Source organism: Polypterus senegalus, chromosome 6, assembly GCF_016835505.1.
Source record: "Polypterus senegalus isolate Bchr_013 chromosome 6, ASM1683550v1, whole genome shotgun sequence".
NCBI lineage: Eukaryota > Metazoa > Chordata > Cladistia > Polypteriformes > Polypteridae > Polypterus > Polypterus senegalus.
This window is the reverse complement of record NC_053159.1, coordinates 156,337,570-156,356,230: the sequence shown is the minus strand read 5'-3', so window position 1 is coordinate 156,356,230 and position 18,661 is coordinate 156,337,570. Positions and strand designations below refer to the sequence as shown.

General features: G+C 38.5%; 1 protein-coding gene across 7 annotated transcripts in view; it reads left to right on the top strand.

Annotated features, from left to right (window-relative positions):
• Nucleotides 1–18,661, top strand: part of kalrna (kalirin RhoGEF kinase a) — a 758,514-nt gene that overhangs the window by 450,920 nt on the left and 288,933 nt on the right. For all 7 annotated transcript variants that reach the window (XM_039757406.1, XM_039757408.1, XM_039757407.1 and 4 more), the window contains one exon: nucleotides 15,989–16,158. In XM_039757406.1, the coding sequence (XP_039613340.1) occupies nucleotides 15,989–16,158 (170 nt within the window). The remainder of the gene's footprint in view (nucleotides 1–15,988; nucleotides 16,159–18,661) is intronic.

Here is an 18,661-nt window from a genome sequence, read left to right as displayed (position 1 = left end):
TTCATGTTCTTGGTTTACTTTTTGGGCCATCTGGCTACTGATAATAACTTTTTCCTTTTCCAATTTCACTTTTGTTTTAAATAAAATTTATCCTGATCCAGAATTTTTGCAGAACTTAGTACAGTATCTTTACATAATATTATTTTAAATCTCCTTTTTGCCATTGCCTTTTCTTTTTTTGGCATATAAACATCCCATACTGCAAGTTCCATTTTGAAGCACATTTTTCTCGGACACTCTGATTTGGACTACTTTTTTACTACTTTAAAGCATTAACACATACTGTCACATTCTGAGTTCTGAGTTGCACATATTAAATTCATGTCTTCTTGGTCTTATTGAATTTTTTTTTAATTTATTTTAATTAGATTCAAAACATTCCATACAATCAACTCAAACTTAAAAAATCTAAATTCAATCCCCGCCCAAGATAGAGAGGACACCCAACAACCAGGGCGAATCTTTAAAAGCAGCATGGAAGGATGAGTATCCTTTTCCCTGATATAGAAGCTTGTTCTAAAATGATATTAATTAGATCCTGCCATATTTTTAAAAAAGTTTTGAACAGATCCTCTAAATGAGAGTTAGATTTTTTCCCAATTTCAAATAGTAAAGAACTACTGCATATATATAATATAGAACCCACTGACTTAAAAGTGGTGTGTGTGCGTATGTGGGGGGATTCTTCCAGTTGAGCAAGATAAGTCTAACTGCTAGTATTGAGGTATAGGCAATATACCACTTTTCTGTTTATTAGATTTTGGTTTATTCTCAAAATGTCATGTCCTTCAGTCCATTGGGAAGTTGTTTTGTGGCTGTTATATTCCACACTACTGCTTCATCTTGACGCTTGAGGGAATTCTTTTATCCACACAACATCTTGTTTTTCTTCTGTAGTTTTCTTTAGTAAACTCCAGTTATCCATCCATCCATTTTCAAACCCGCTGAATCCGAACACAGGGTCACGGGGGTCTGCTGGAGCCAATCCCAGCCAACACAGGGCACAAGGCAGGAACCAATCCCGGGCAGGGTGCCAACCCACTGCAGGACACACACAAACACCAAGCACACACTAGGGCCAATTTAGAATCGCCAATCCACCTAACCTGCATGTCTTTGGACTGTGGGAGGAAACCCACGCAGACACAGGGAGAACATGCAAACTCCGGACGCGCCACCGTGCCGCCCAAACTCCAGTTATTCTATATTTTATTATCTTCTCCCTTCAGTGCTGCTTGCTTTAATGTATCTGTACTGTCCATTTGAGTTGATGCAGTTCTTTAAAAACAAATCTCAGAAGCACATTTCTTCCCTGTCTTGAAAATTGCTGATTATATTACATTTTTGGGGAATACTTGTAACTCTTTTAAGTAGCTTGTGTGTGTCATCTGCTGGATTCCACAAAGAAAGCTGGCAGAAAAGGGGGAGTGCGGGGGGTTAGGGGAAGGCCTGAATTTATTCCATCTTTGAGGCCTTCACTGATAAATAAAGACTGTGATGCACAATTTATCAAAGTTTAAGCAGCCCCAAGTGAGCAAAGGGATAAATTAGGAATTATGTACAAGTAACAAACATTATAGGCGTTTATAATTAGAATTTTGAATAGGCAAGCACGTCTACAAGATGATAGACAACTGAATGCTGTGCCTAACCTGCATAGTTTTTATCATTTCACATTGCCTGATGCCACAATATTAGACTTTTTTTTAACAAGAATACTGTTTGGGTTGAGCAGTTTTACATATTAGACTGATAATTTTAAAGACATGCTTTCTTTAAAGAAAAAGTGACAATAGATTATGAAATATGGTCGGCAGCTTCTCCCGGCGAATACCCCCAAACTGCCAGATGGAGCCCTCCCTGCAATATGGAGGTGCCCCGAATTCCAGCAGGGCATCATGGACATTGGATTCTTTCTTCACAGCCCTGCAGGATAACATGGGTACCGCCAGGGGACGCTGCAGGGAGACCCAGGGACTTCTATTTGCCTTATAGCCCGGAAATACTTCCCAGTTGAGGGGACAGAGGAAATGATGTACTTCCGGGCTGAAGAAAATGACTTTTGCCCGACCCGGAAGTGTTATAAAGTCACATGGACACAGAGAGAGAAACACTTCCGGGTCAAGGACTTTAAAAAAGACTGTGGGAGATCCCAGCAGGGAGCCGAGTTGGGAGGAAGGGTGAGTGAGCTGCTGGGAGGTGTAAAGGATTAGTTATTGTGAATTGTGTATTATTTATTACAGTGGAACCTCGGTTCATGACCATAATTCGTTCCAAAACTCTGGTCGTAACCCGATTTGGTTTTGAACCGAAGTCATTTCCCCCATAGGATTGTATGTAAATACCATTAATCTTTTCCAGACCGTACGAACCGTATGTAAATATATTTTTTTTAAAGATTTTTAAGCACAAATATAGTTAACTAGCAAAATACCTGTGCTTCGCAGCAGAGAAGTAGTGTGTTAAAGAAGTTATGAAAAAGAAAAGGGAACATTTTAAAAATAACGTAACATGATTGTCAATGCAATTGTTTTGTGACTGTTATGAGTGTTGCTGTCATCAAGGATTTGATTATCATTAATTCTTTCAGTCAGGTTCGTATTTGGAGGATGTGTTTTGTTCAAGTTACATTCCGTGTTTGTCAACCGTTGTAAAGATAACGGGTTTCATTCATCAATTCCTTTCTTACTGCATCAATAAACAGCTCGTCTTCCTCTTTATCTGAGACATCACACACTGCATGCACGGGTTTTTTTTACACTGTTTTTCTTTAACTGGACATTGACTTTTTCCACCATGTGCTTTGTTTCCGCAGTAGCTGCACTTATGAATATGCTTGTATGCGTCACTAGCTTCATATTCTTTTGCTGCCTCCTCAATTGTGTAATGCGTTTTTTGTTCAGCGCTCTTTGGAGCTCTTCCTTGTTCTCTGCGTACTGCGTTCACAGTCAGTTCACGTGAACCACTCTCTTGTGTGATCTTGCGAATGTTTACCTTATATGGGCAAGCACTCAATTACATGGGAGGCGTGATGATGTGGGACGCAACTCCGCCTCACTTGGCGACTGAGCTGCAGGCCATGGCCGTATATATGATAGAAAGTAGGTTCCAGTTATAACCGTTGCGCGTAGAATTTTGAAATGAAACCTGCCTAACTTTTGTAAGTGTGTCGTGCGTGTGTGTCTCTCTCATGTGCGCAAGTACGTGTGTGTCTCTCTCGCATGCGGCTGTCTGTCTGTCTCTCTCTCTCTCACGCGCATGTGTCTCTCTCGCTCGCTGCACAGGGAGAGACTGAACACATGCGGATATCATTGGCGTGCACAAACCGAAAGGGAAACTGGCTTATTCGTATACCGAGTGTGTGGTCGTGAACAGATGCAAAAGTTTGGCGAACATTTTGGTCTTAATTCTGCTCGGGCCTCTCTATATCCTGTGGTAAGTTGTGAATGTGCTGGCAACTGCATGTAATATCCATATGGCATCGTAATCCAGTAGTAAGTGCGTAGGACTATACAGGTTCTTCTTAGCACACCTTACACGTATTACATCACACAGATATCAACACAACCAAGCAACGAAGCAGACTGCCAAGAGCCACTGCATCCAATCATACCGCCGTGTTGAATTACAATTTTCTTTTACAAGATGTTCTTTTACAAGGTTGACTCTGAACTCTGTATTGATATGATTTGGTTTCTGCTATCTACTTGGGGTTAACAAATTGAATCTAGCTCCTTTAATTCAAATAAGTATTTTCGGTATTCGAACAGATGGATATAACAGTAGTTAAAAAAGCATTAACGCTAAATTATTTTGTGTTGACTGGGTATTGCAAGAAGCTTTGCTACCTTTATAATCCAGTTTGCAGTTCATATAGCATTAGTCTAACAGAACAGTGTAAATCAAGGTACAGTAGATGCTGTATGCAGCTGAAACAAAGAACTCAGAGAGTTGGCAATGGAATCTTACATTTGTAGCCTTGTTGTTTCTTGCTCTGCTTTATCAAGACAAGAAACAACATGACAGCTCCAGTTTGCATGGTTTAGACTCGAAACAAAGCGTATTGCAGCTTGAATAAAACCAAGACTATAAAATTATGGTGTGCATTTGGTGAACCTAGCTTTAGGGGCTTTCTGTGCTTGTTTACATGCTCTTCCTATATTCATTATCCAGTTTTCTTGCATTATCAAAAAACAGTTGACTCTAAATTACCCCCATGTGTTCTTGTGAACCATCTAGGTTATATATCTTGTTTTTCCAATACTTTCTCAACATCTCATATTGATGGACTTTATTATGTAGAGCATTTGATGTAAGTGCCGAAATCTTCAGTACCAAGGCAGGGCCATTTCTCATACATTGCCTCTCCTCACTTCTGAATCATAGCGCAAAATGGGAATTCTTTTACATTTCCAATTTAAATGCCTTCAAGATTTTCTATAAACAAATGAAATTACATATCACAGTGAGTGTTGGTACATGTGTAAATATGTGCCCTCTAAATGTACTGGTACACCATTCAGGTTTTCTTGATGTCTTCTCTATTCAGAGGTTTTTAAGTTTGCAAATGCTCTGAATTTTCTTTTTGGTAGAATTAACTTTTGTAATACAGAATTAATAAAGATTAGTTTGTGGTTGTGTGTGAATATGCCTTGCAGTGGACTGTCAATCCACCCAGAGTCAGTACCTGCCTTGTTCTGCAGCCCCCCACAATTTTCAATAGATCTTTATGTTTGGTGAGGGTTGTCCCTAAACATTTTGGGCTCTAAGCGGTATACCTATGCTATCTCTTCAACACTCTCTTCTATGTGGATAATACCCAGAATGTGCTGTTGTACACTAAGAAATTGCTTACCCTCTTATGCCTGGAAATGACCCTTGTTGGACCTTTTTATAATACAGTGAGTGGGTTAGTGGGCCCTTAAACAGAGTGTTGCTCAATCCAGCTTTGCTTGATAACCTCAATACTCTTTTAAAATTTTCTTTATATAACATTGTATTTAGATACACAGACTGAATATACCTTTGCTCACTGATATGTGCATGAATGTGCCCTGTGATGAAGTTTCTTGCCTTATATCCCATCCTGGCTGCATCAAATACAGCACCAGTGACCATGAACTGGATTAAAATGTTCCATAATGGATCAATAACACTGGACAATGAGGACTTTGCTCCCTGTACACTTTTGGGTGCTTCTTGTTTTGGACTGCTAATCACAAAAGCCACAGTTAAAATTTCCAATTACATACATATCATTTTATTGAAGTCGCATATTTTTGTGAGTTTCTCTCATGTTATAAGTATACATGTACAGTACTACAACTACAGCTGGAGCATCTGTGGTGATTTAAAAGTAGTGGCGCTGCTACTCAGAATGCAGCTCAGATATACAGTGGTGTGAACTTTATTTGCCCCCTTCCTGATTTCTTATTCTTTTGCATGTTTGTCACACAAAATGTTTCTGATCATCAAACACATTTAACCATTAGTCAAATATAAAACAAGTAAACACAAAATGCAGTTTTTAAATGATGGATTTTATTATTTAGGGAGAAAAAAAAATCCAAACCGACATGGCCCTGTGTGAAAAAGTAATTGCCCCCTGAACCTAATAACTGGTTGGGCCACCCTTAGCAGCAATAACTGCAATCAAGTGTTTGCGATAACTTGCAATGAGTCTTTTACAGCACTCTGGAGGAATTTTGGCCCACTTATCTTTGCAGAATTGCTGTAATTCAGCTTTATTTGGGGGTTTTCTAGCATGAACCACCTTTTTAAGGTCATGCCATAGCATCTCAATTGGATTCAGGTCAAGACTTTGACTAGGGCACTCCAAAGTCTTCATTTTGTTTTTCTTCAGCCATTCAGAGGTGGGTTTGCTGGTGTGTTTTGGGTCATTGTCCTGTTGCAGCACCCAAGATCACTTCAGCTTGAGTTGACGAACTGATGGCCGGACATTCTCCTTCAGGATTTTTTGGTAGACAGTAGAATTCATGGTTCCATCTATCACAGCAAGCCTTCGAGGTCCTGAAGCAGCAAAACAACCCCAGACCATCACACTACCACCACCATATTTTACTGTTGGTATGATGTTCTTTTTCTGAAATGCTGTGTTCCTTTTATGCCAGATGTAAGGGGGCATTTGCCTTCCAAAAATTTCAACTTTTGTCTCATCAGTCCACAAGGTATTTTCCCAAAAGTCTTGGCAATCATTGAGATGTTTCTTAGCAAAATTGAGAAGAGCCCTAATGTTCTTTTTGCTTAACAGCGGTTTGCGTCTTGGAAATCAGCCATGCAGGCCGTTTTTGCCCAGTCTCTTTCTTATGGTGGAGTCGTGAACACTGACCTTATTTGAGGCAAGTGAGGCCTGCAGTTCTTTAGACGTTGTACTGGGGTCTTTTGTGACCTCTCAGATGAGTCATCTCTGCACTCTTGGGGTAATTTTGGTCAGCCGGCCACTCCTGGGAAGGTTCACCACTGTTTCATGTTTTTGCCATTTGTGGATAATGGCTCTCACTGTGGTTCGCTGGAGTCCCAAAGCTTTAGAAATGGCTGTATAACTTTTACCAGACTGATAGATCTCAATTACTTCTGTTCTCATTTGTTCCTGAATTTCTTTGGATCTTGGCATGATGTCTAGCTTTTGAGGTGCTTTTGGTCTACTTCTCTGTGTCAGGCAGCTCCTATTTAGGTGATTTCTTGATTTGAAACAGGTGTGGCAGTAATCAGGCCTGGGGGTGGCTACGGAAATTGAACTCAGGTGTGATACACCACAGTTAGGTTATTTTTTAACAAGGGGGCAATTACTTTTTCACACAGGGCCATGTAGTTTGGATTTTTTTTCTCCTTAAATAATAAAAACCATCATTTTAAAAACTGCATTTTGTGTTTACTTGTGTTATATTTGACTAATGGTTAAATGTGTTTGATGATCAGAAACATTTTATGTGACAAACATGCAAAAGAATAAGAAATCAGGAAGGGGGCAAATAGTTTTTCACACCACTGTATATATACCAAGTCTAGTGCTGAAGAGTCTCATTACTTTAAAAACAACTGGCCACTCCATAATCATTTGGGTCCAGGATAGAAATGTTTCTCAAATGAACCACTTGTTGACACAACAAAGATAACTTTTGCCTCCTACTCATTTTAAACTTGGACTGGTGAAATATATAATGAAGGTGATGAACAAGGAAGGAGAAGGATTTTAATATTTCAGACACATTTCCACAACAAATAAATTCCAAGATTAAGAAAGGCATTTTGTTGGTCCACAAAAGAGAGACATCGTCAAGCACAACTGGTTGCAAGATCTGCTAGTGGGGCCAAAAGAAATTGCATGGAAGGCATTCAAGGCCTGCTGAGCACAAAATTCTATCCAGCTAGTTGACAACATGCTTCAAGCATACAAAACCATCAAGTGCAACATGTTGCTAAAGATTCATTTTCTGCATTCACACTGGGATTTCTTCCTTTCTGTTCTTGGTGTAGTCAGTGACTTAACATGATATAAGATTTTACCAGGACATTTCAATGATGGGAGAAGCAATATCAAGGTAAGTGGAATCCATCCGTGCTGGCAAAATGGAAGTAGAAATAAAAAATTAGCACTAAAACATTGGTAGCGCAACTGAACTATTGCAACGTGCCAGCATCATAAGGTGATTAAGCACACTAACTTCAATCAACATTGGAAGTGTGATGGTTAGTGCAGCTGCTACCTTCCATTGCAGGTTGCACTCACTCAGTTTAGAGCTGCTGATTAGTTTAACATGCACGTTTTAGGAGAAAAACATTGAATACCCAAATAAAAACCCATGTAGACATGGGGAGTAAAAACTCCTTATGGAACAAGAATAGGCTGGGATTGAAATCCATTCTAGTGGAGCCTTTTATGCAGCAGTCCAAACCACTGTGCCACCCATCTGCCCATCTAACTTAATTTAAGATTATTGGAAGTATCCTGATCAGTGCAGCTCCATTTGCTTTTCATTTTGAAGATTTTTGAATGTCTGCCTTCTACCAACGATGAGCTTCCCTGCAAATGGGTGTAGATCATGTGATATTTTGCTACAGCTTGTTGACTGCAGGATGTAATCCAGAAGGGGTTAATCGAAACTGGTATTTCTCCTCACACCAGTTTACAAGATGAAGTGCTTTCATGCAGGGCTTCTACATCTGACAACTACCTTATGCTGTGAATTAAAGCAATTACAGACATGAAAGACAAGGAGGAGCCCGAGTATACTGCGTTTTGTAAATGGGCATTATACACAGTCTGATTCACAATAAAGGGTGGGACCTTTTAAGCCAAATGCTTAGTGATGTTACCCCACTTTAAAAACCACTATTCCATTTTTGTAATAGAAAGCCAGCGCAGTCATTCATTTAATTTACAAAAATAATTATCATTATTAAGAAACACAGGAAACCTGCATCTTTTGTAACACGCTTCATTTTACAATTCAAAGAAGACTGGCATGGACCCAAAGTGAGAGGAGCTTAAGTGAGGCAGAGTTAATTTTGTAAAGTGGTCCTCCTTACTGCAGTTTGAGTCATTATGTCACAGTGAAGAAAGAGTCAATACACAGAAAATCTGGCAGATTTTTTATGGGTCCACGTGGTCTAGTACAGTTGTGTGCTGAAGGTAGAAACAAATTACAAAGAGAAAGATGGTGCACAAAGCACACAGTGGTCTGATAAGCTGTCACATTTAATCTCATGGATAGCAGGTGGGAGAAAGTCACTATCTGTGTCTCTAGATTACTAAATGTGTGAGCAATTTTTGTCTTGTATTGGTTATAGGAAAATAAAATCCTATTTGATGAATTATGAAATGTATCTTCTAATTAAAAGAGTTCACTGGAAGCAGTTCCAATGCAAGGGTTGATGTTTGTTGCCAACATTTCCTCTTAGCAGCATGTTCAAAAAATCACATTAAATAAAAAATGAATGTAAAATAACAGTGAAAAAAGAGATACAAGGAGACTTAATAAACTACTGGCCAGTTTACAGTGCCTATGAAAGTATTCACCTCTATGGAAGTTTTCACCTTTTATTGGTATACAACTGCGGGGGGCAGGCGCCCTGCCCAGGGTTTGTTTCCTGCCTAGCGCCCTGTGTTGGCTGGGATTGTCTCCAGCAGACCCCCGTGACCCTGTAGTTTGGATATAGCGGGTTGGATAATGGATGGATTGGCATACAATATTGAATCAAATTAGACTTAATTTGGCTTTTTTGACACTAATCAACAAAAAAGACCCTTTAATGTTTAAATGAAAGCAGATTTCCATAAAGTGGCCTAATTTAATTACAAATGTTAAAGAGAAATAATTGATAGGTATTCACCCCCTTTAGTATGACAAACCTAAATCATTGCTGGTACAGCCAATTGGTTTTAGATGTCACCTAATCATTTCAATGGAGATCACCTGTTTGGGGTTTCTCTTGATTGTAAATAGTCCCAATATATGGAAGGTACAATTTGTGATGAGTTAGTATGGTGACCTGACCCCCACAATGAAGAGAAAAGAAGTCTCCAAACTACTCTATGAAAAAAGTAATTGAGAAGCGTAATTTGGAGATGGATATTTTTCTGCCTCCAAGTCACTGAATATATACCTTGGAGTCTAGTTAAATCAGTCATTAAGAAATAAAAAAGTATATTACAGCTGTACATCTGCCTACAGCAGGTAGCCCAAAAGAAACAGTAATCATGTAAGAAGAAGACTAATGAGGGAAGTCACCAAGAGACCAATGATACATCTGAAGGAGTTACAAGCTACATTAAATAAATTCATAGGGACTGTGCAGACAACAACTGTTGCCCTAGTGCCTCATCATTCACCAGAGTTTGCCAGGCCAGAACGCACTTCGAAGTCTCTGCAACTATAGTAACTGGAAGAAAGCTGTATGGTCTGAAGAGACCAAAATTGAGGTTTCTGGCTATCAGACTAATTTCTGTGTACACACTATGTTATCAAAAACACACCACCGTGAAACATGGCGATGGCAACATCATGATGAGAGGATGCATCTCTGCAGCAGTCCTTGAAAGTTATGTGAGGGTAAAATGAATGCAGCAAAATACAGGGAAATGCTGGAGGAAAACCTGATGTACCTGGAAAAGAATTTGCTTTCCAGCAAGACAACAGACCCCCAAGCAAAAGGCCAAAATGCATGTCCTGCTATGACAGACTCAAAAAATTAAAAACGTTTAGTTTCGAGCAGAGGAGACTGCATGGGGTATTTAAAATCCTAAAAAGCATTGATAAGGCAGATCTAGCAAAATTTTTTCTTTCTGCTTATGGGTGAATCATGTACTCAACGGTATCTAGGGAAAGTAAGAGGAAGTGCATTCAAGACTTAAGACAGGAAGCACTTATTTACACAAGTAGTAGTGGGACACTGATGCAAACCTCTATGGAGTTGAAGCAGAAACCTTGACAACTGTTAAGAAGAATCTGGATGAGATACTGTAATTAGGACAGTTTAGCTATTAGTTAAACAAACCGGCTTGATGGACTGAATTATCTCTTGCTTGTCGCATTTCTTATGTTCTTATTAAGATACAACACTAAAATAAAACTGCTCCCATATACTCTACTTATTGATAAAATACATTTCTAGTTAAATTATGACTTTTCAATAAAAAGTAAATGCAAATAACCTATTAAGACAGAAAAACAAAATGTGTTAGCTAAATAAAAGACTTCATAATTCTTTTAAGGGAAAGTAACAAAATGAGTTTCCATTTACTTGCTGAAACATTTCAATGCTTCGTCTGTGTTTTTCAGAAATATTATTTGTCTGGGGTTTTCTTCTGGCGCAGTCCAAAGACATGCTGCTTGAGTGAATTGGCATTACTAAATTAGCCCTACCATAATTGCTTTACACCATTATAATTGCTGGGATAGGCCCAAGCTGCCCTCCAACCTTGCCCTGGTTAAGCAGGATAGGAAAATTAATTGATTAGTTATTTTGTCTGAATTAAGTGCATTTCTGTTTAAAAGTCATAGTAAATCTAATTGTTAATTTGAAAATTAATTAAAGAATTTATTAAATATAGGAGATTCTAAGAATATTTGGTAAATTATTGGAATCGAATATTAAATACCAATTTAATTGTTTTAAATATTTTATTTTTATTTTTGAACACTGGTTCATACCTTACCAAATAATGCAGCAAACTCCTAATTTATAATTTCAGTCATGCTTGTGATGTACTGGCTTTCTTTTTTTTCTTTCACTGATTGACAGAATAGAATACTCTTACTTTAAAATATAAACATCACTTTTCAAATTGCCAAAAAGTTTGTTAGCCTCCGACTATCAGAGTGGGAAGCTCTTCAGTTTAATTAATTTCAGTCCAAGAAAATAAAAGATACCATACAGCAACATATAATTGTCCATGAGTGAAGAAGACGCATGTTTGTCGCGGATGCGAATTGCTGTATGTAGCGTGTAAAATAGTTTGCTATGGTGCACGCGGTCGTGTGTCGTAACCGAAAACTCGGTTTTTAAAGACTGCTTACTTCATTGTGTTTTAACCTCAGTTGTAAAGGATTGTTTTAAGGATCCCATGGCATACCCCTCACAAACCGTTTTACACGCTGCATATGGCAACTCACCTCTGCGAGAAACATGCCTCTATGAACAGTGAAGGTGGCTTGGAGGTACATGAGGCCTCTAGGACAGACGAATATAAATGACGCCGTTCTTTCTGTGTCGTTGTGTTCGAATTGGTGGGCGTGGCTTAGCGAGTTGTCGTCGTATCCAATGGTCTTGGAGTTGGTGGCCGTGGCTCCTCCCTGAGTGCGCCATAGGTGCCTTACTTGTCGGCGGCTTAGTGAATGCACGCCCCTTCCGGCGTGTTTTCCATGGGTCTCTTGCCTTAGTGAATTATATATATAGATAAACAACATGATCAAAACATTTCTTTTACATATATTGTTTTCATGTAATATTTTTATTCATCACCTTTATTATATACTTGTATATGACTAATGTTGTGAGGTATTAAACGTCCTGGCCCGCTTCAATGCTTACTTGGTAGTGTTGACTTTTAAAAGCATTCTATACTCCATGTTGGCCCTTTTTTGTACTTCTTCATCTCTGACTGTATTGTCATACACAGCTCTAGCTCTGGCATTAAAATTAACACCACCATCATAGACCTGATCATCAGCATTGATAAGCTAGCTTACAGAGAAGAGGTCTATTTGCTTACTTAGTGGCACCAGGATAAAAATCTCACCCTTAATGTCAGCAAATCGAGGGAGCTGATGCTGTTAAAGGAGTGAGCAGCTTTAAATTTCTTGGAGTGACAGGCATTCACTGGCATCATAAGATCCTGGTATGGCACCTGCTCTACTCAAGAATGTAAAGCACTGCAGGGTTTAGTTAAGGTGGCACTGAATGTTATTTGCACTTGGCTGTCATTTTTTCTGTACATTACAGCACAATACCCACTGCTTTCGAATGGCAAGCAGTAACATTAAAGACACTGGCCATCCTGCACTACCACTTTTCTTACTCCTTCATTCTGGAAAATGGTAAAGGGCCATTGGCTCTTATACCAATAGATTCAGCGACAGTTTCTACTCACAAGTTGTAAGATTGCTGATCAGTCAATGTTAAGAATTCATTTACTGAATATGTAGAATATTATGTACAGTATTCTTTTATGTATCCATCCATCCATTATCCAACTCTCTATATCCTAACTACAGGATCACGGGGGTCTGCTAGAGCCAATCCCAGCCAATACAGGGTGCAAGGCTGGAAACAAACCCTGGGCAGGGTGCCAGCCCACTGCAGGGTGCACACACACACCCACACCAAGCACACACTAGGAACAATTTAGAATCGCCAGTGGACCTGCATGTCTTTGGACTGTGGGAGGAAACCGGATCACCCGGAGGAAACTCACGCAGACACTGGGAGAACATGCAAAATCCACGCAGGGAGGACCCGGTTCTCTTAACAGTGAGGCAGCAGCGTTACCACTGCACCACCGTGCCGCCCTCTGAGAAAACATTTATAAAAGAATTTCACATTACCACGTAGATAAGATAATAAAGTTGACTTACTGAGTGGTTTTGTCAGCATTAATCTGCAAAAGGAAAGGCATTTCCACACTGAAAAAATGAAAAGTAAAATTAGGTTAGCGACTCAACATTTAGGCCAGTGGTCCCTAAACTCAGCCATGGGGGCCCACTGCAGCTGCAAGTTGTTGTTACTGTTGGGATCCTAGTCTATGTCATTTGTCAATTTCTGCATTTTAGGTTCAGTTTAGAAAATTCTAAATTAAGTTTGGCTTAGTTTTATTAGAATATACAAAACATTTCTGCATGTAAAATGGGAACAATTTTGTTTTCTTTTTAAATTGATTTTTAAGATTTTTGTCTTGATCATGATTTTCATTCTGCTTTTCCAGGTGGTCAGCTTATTTAACCCATTTACTAATGAGCACTGTAGTGTTTTTCTCCTCTGTTTTATTTTTAAGATTAATTTAATAGTGCAATTTGCTATTACATGATTCATAGCTACAGTAAATAAGGTATGTTTTCCTGAAGTTGGTGCCTCACTCACTAGTCTGCACTCACAGACAGTTATGTGCCTCATAAATAGTATGTAATACCTTATTGGATTTCCCCTCGTCACGGCAGCATGGAGAGTTTTACTTTCTGTTCAAAGGACAATGTCATGCTTCTTATACCAGTAGTGTTAGCAAGTGAATATAAAGACTGCCTGCAAGAGCCTTGCATTTTATAAGCAATTCATTATCTTTCATAAAGCAGGTTAATTTGGTAACAGAAATAGAAGCATTCATTTGGTTGTACAAATTCAGGGAAAGTCAAAGAAAATAACACGTTAAAAATAGCTACATGACATAAAACCATCAACTACAAAAAGGAGGAGTTGTGCAACCATCAGGCTGCAGACGGTTTACATTCAAGCAATGTTCCTGGGCTTCACCAAACCTATCGGCTCCCAGAAGAGTTTCTTTTAGGAGTGGCTCCTTTGGTCAGGCTTGAAAAATGTATCAGGAGCCACTGGCCATAATGCTTTGTCTGCTGATACACTTGCAGCTGCTTGTTGAAATGAATACAATAATTTCATGGCCCATCCATTCATTTGTTACCAAAGCACATTAATCCAAATGTTTAGTTTTGCCAGTTGCAGCGAGACTAAAAGGGATAGAGCCCACTGTCAGAAGAGATGCCCTCAAAGTCAGGTGCCTGATTCATCATTAGAATCGGGACTTGCATCTCAGAGGGGTCCTGTCTAATAACATTTTGTTCCGATTAAAGAGGTGTCAGAGTTTATCTTGGCAGCACTGGTCACAAGGCAGGAACCAGCTTTGAGTGGAATGTTAATCTATTGCAGGGCATACACAATCATAGAAATCGCACACAGCTTTCAGATGTAGGATAACAAAATTTGAGTACTTGAGTACAGGAAGAACATACAAACACCTCACAGGCGCTGACTGTGCTGGGATTTGAACATAACATTCCGTAGCTGTGAGATTGCACTCTACATTATGCCATCCTAATCTGTGGGTTACCAAGCTTCCAGTACATACTCGCTGTTTTGAGAGTTTCACCACAGTCATCATCACAATTGCTGTAAGACAGTGTTTAGGTTTAGCAAAGACGGCGTAAATGCACATTAAACATGTAGGGAGATCTACTATAAGTGTTCATCTGTCCATCCAGTTCTTGAAACCATTTACTTTAAGAATACTTAAAAAAAGTTATGTTACTTACCCCATTTAATTTGTAGTGATTGCCATGAAAATATTTTAATGTCATATTTTCGTGGAGAATCGACACTACAAAGTTTCTGATCAAACTGAACCCAATGGGGACCAACTCTAGCCAGCAGCAAAAAAAAATCCAAAAACATCCATAAAAAAATCTCACCCTACTCACTTGTATTTAATAATGCATGTCATGCTGTATGCTAACAATGTGCAATATATATATATTTTTTGCAAAAATATTGTTAAATTAGTTCAGAAGTGCAGTGACGGCAAGGCTAACAGTTGTCAAGATTCCAGTTCATCATAGCACACACTCCGCCCTAGCTAGCTTCCTAAAGCTTGATAGTTAATTCAACATGAACCTCTTTAGGATGAGGGTGGAAGTTGAGGTACACTGAAAAAACATGCAAGTTCCATAGTCAGTCTGGGAATTACACATACAGTAGGTGCCTAGAATTGATGTTAAGCATGTCATGATATTATCCTACTAATTTCATTTCAGTATTCACTTACTCTTCTGAGTTGTATGCCTTAATAATTGATCTAAAAATGGATTGAGTCCATTTGTTATTGTCTGGTAGTGTATCATAACAACTGTTGAAATCTGCTCTGTAATTTAGTATTTAGTAAATAGAGCAATGTTGAAAGAAAAAAAGTGACTCAATCAGATTTACAGTACATCAAAGGGGAAACTAAAGGGACATTTTTGGTTAAAATGTGCGTGAACTCTGAGGTAGTGGCTAAGGAAGTAAACTCTAAACCCTGAGGTTGCCAGTTTAATCCACTCCTCTGTGCCTGTAACTATATATATATATATATATATATATATGGAAACTTTCTCCTTGGGAACATATTTTATATAAAGTCTTCCTACTGAATATAGTCTGTTCCAAACTAAACATGCAACCTATTAAACTAAATAACAGCTTTCATACAATACATGTAAACCAAAATGATAATTCAGAGTTTGGTGAAACCTAGAATTGATTCATTTTAGCTCCTTTCTCACCTAGCTTATACATTTATTCCAAATAGGAGCACTGCATTACACTCACAAAATGAGTGATCAATAGTGGAAACGGAGAAGGAGGACAGACGAGATGGTTGTGATGTGTAGCTGTCATGAAAGAGTGGCACTAAGAAAAAAGATCCATCATATACTGATAATGTCTAGCCTTTAAGTATGTCTATTTTTAATCTGCTTCTTTGCAGCTGTGGACATGGATGGAAGATCTTCAGAAAGAGCTGCTGGAAGATGTTTGCTCTGATTCTGTGGATTCTGTCCAGGAACTAATCAAGCAATTTCAGCAACAGCAGACAGCCACTCTGGATGCCACTCTAAATGTCATCAAGGAGGGAGAAGATCTTATTCAACAGCTGAGGTGAATAAGGAGATTTTTCTTTTTATCTTTAGATTTGTTTTATTGTTTTGTCATTCCTTTTTATTGGTAGAGTGCTCTGTGTGGTACTGTTGTACACAATTGTCTCCCTAATTAGGTTTTTAATCCAGTATGTTTGGAGGATATTGTAAGTCATCCATTTTTAGCCTCCTTATGCTGTTCAGGCCACCAGGAGCTGGTTTCTATCCTGGTAGTATTAGGTGCGTAGTAGGAATCAACCCTGGATGGAGTGCTGGTCCATTGCAAGGCACACACTCTGTCAGGCCATCTAAGAAGCAGTACAATACACTTACAAGACCTCACATTTGAATATTGTGTGCAGTTTTGTCCTCCATATCACAAAAAAGGACCTAACAGCACTGGGAAAGGTCTAGAGAAGAATAGCTAGTCTGATTCCATGACTATGTAATATGAGCTGTGAGGAAAGACATGAAGAGGTCATCCTTTCCAGTTTAAACAAATGGAGATCAAGAGTTGAAATAATAGGGAAATATTAATGTAGATGGCAGAAGTTACTTTAAAATAAATTCATCAAAGGTACAGACAGAAGATCGATCTTGGTATATTTTCCACAAACGAGTATTTCTTCACATACAGAGCTATAAATATGTGAAATAAGTTACCAATTAGTGTACAAGACTGTAGTACTTCAAGGATTTTCACATCTTGACTTTGTTATATTTTGATGAGTTATGCTGAGTTAAAAGGCCTGTTTTGTCATAGTTTTGCTTATATTTTATTATATCCTTACCACTAAAAACAGGTGTTTTGATAGTCTTCCTTTAAATTCATTCATAACTTAACCTTCTTAACTGAATTTAGAGGTACAGGAGACCACAGCATATCCTGGGAACATCAGGTTCAAGACAGGTTCTGCTTCTGGACTGGGTGTCAGTCTCTCGTTATCCTTTCTATTTTTTAATATTTATGAGAACTGCCTGCATGAGCTTCACCTAGGTAGTGTGTATTAAAGGGAAATATATCTTTTTAATATAGTAGCACATTATTTTCTGTTGCTTCTCTTGGTCTGACCTCTGCTTTATATTTTACTTCTTGACTTGCTAACTGATGTTCCATAGCTGGTCATTGTGATTCTGTGAGTCAGTGGCAGATCTCATTCTGCATTTCCACTAAGCATTATTTTACAGCGGCACCTTAGCATCTCCTTTTTTTAACCATAGTGATGTAGGTACATTAAAGTAGTACTATTTGTCAAATGTAATTTGGTCTATAACACAATTGTTCTGTTATACAGTATATTAAGGGTTTATCAGAAACGTTATAGCCCAAACTATTAAGATAAACACCACTAAAACCAAAAATTATCCATCCCCATGAACACCAGAACACTCCTCATAATGTTGACAAAATATTTATGTACAACTCAAATAAAATCACTTGCCGTAGTATATCCCTTGGAGATAGCTCTTCAAATTGGAAAACAGAATGAGTTTGGCATCTCTTTGAAACCTTTGCAATCTGTATGGTGTGAGTATGAAGTAGAAGGGAGATGCCTGATAGCTTTTCTCAATGATTATCCCTATTTGACTGCAGCAAATGTCAAAGGAAATAAGATGGTTGTATGGTCTTTTGGTGACAATGGCAATCAATACAGACTTCTTCCTTAGTCTCATAAAGAAGTGTGCACATGATTTTGCCAGCACTGACTTGGACCTTGAATATATGTAGTGCTGAAGAATCTCCATGCTTCCATTGTTGTTTGGGTTTGGGTTCTTTTCATAATAATAATGCATTTTTATAAGGTGCATTTCAAGCATTGAATACATCATTGGGTGCATAGTAACAAAATAAACCAAAAAGTAAGTGAGAAGCTGTCAAAAGCTGGTAAAATGGTTTTGTTGACCTAGGTGAGATAGCCTCCTATACCCTCCTGAACTTTCTACATTTACTTGTACATCATCCAACTCTGTATTCTTTCATGAAACCATAGAACTCTGATGATGCCAGTTGTTCTTCAAACAGATGACTTGTTCCATAAGGTTGCTGAAAAACTTCCACAATTATGCAGTACCTCATTGCACTACAGCTAGGTCCAATGAAAGATAAGGGATTAGATAGATGTAAGCCTTCCTTTCATATGAATAAGTGTATCTTAACCCAAAATGAAACTGGAAGTCATTGTATTGCACATAAGACTGGTGTCTGTTCTGTTGTACTTAATCTTTGTTAAAAGTTGTGCTTGGACACAAAATTGCAGCGAACAAAGAAATCTGTAGATTTCCAACTCAAAATGCTTAAAACCTATAAAAAACACAGCTTCATTCTTGGTGATTCATTCTGTTTTTACTCATGAGGAAAACTAGTCTCATTTTGTAGTTGATGCTCTGTGTTGTAAAAAAATACTACATGCTTATTTTGTGGCGTACAATGGACTAAACTGTTTCCCTGCTGTGGAGGTGGAATAAAGTGTGAAGAGTGCAAGCATACAAACTGGGACCATCTGGACTTGTGTAAGCACCACGGA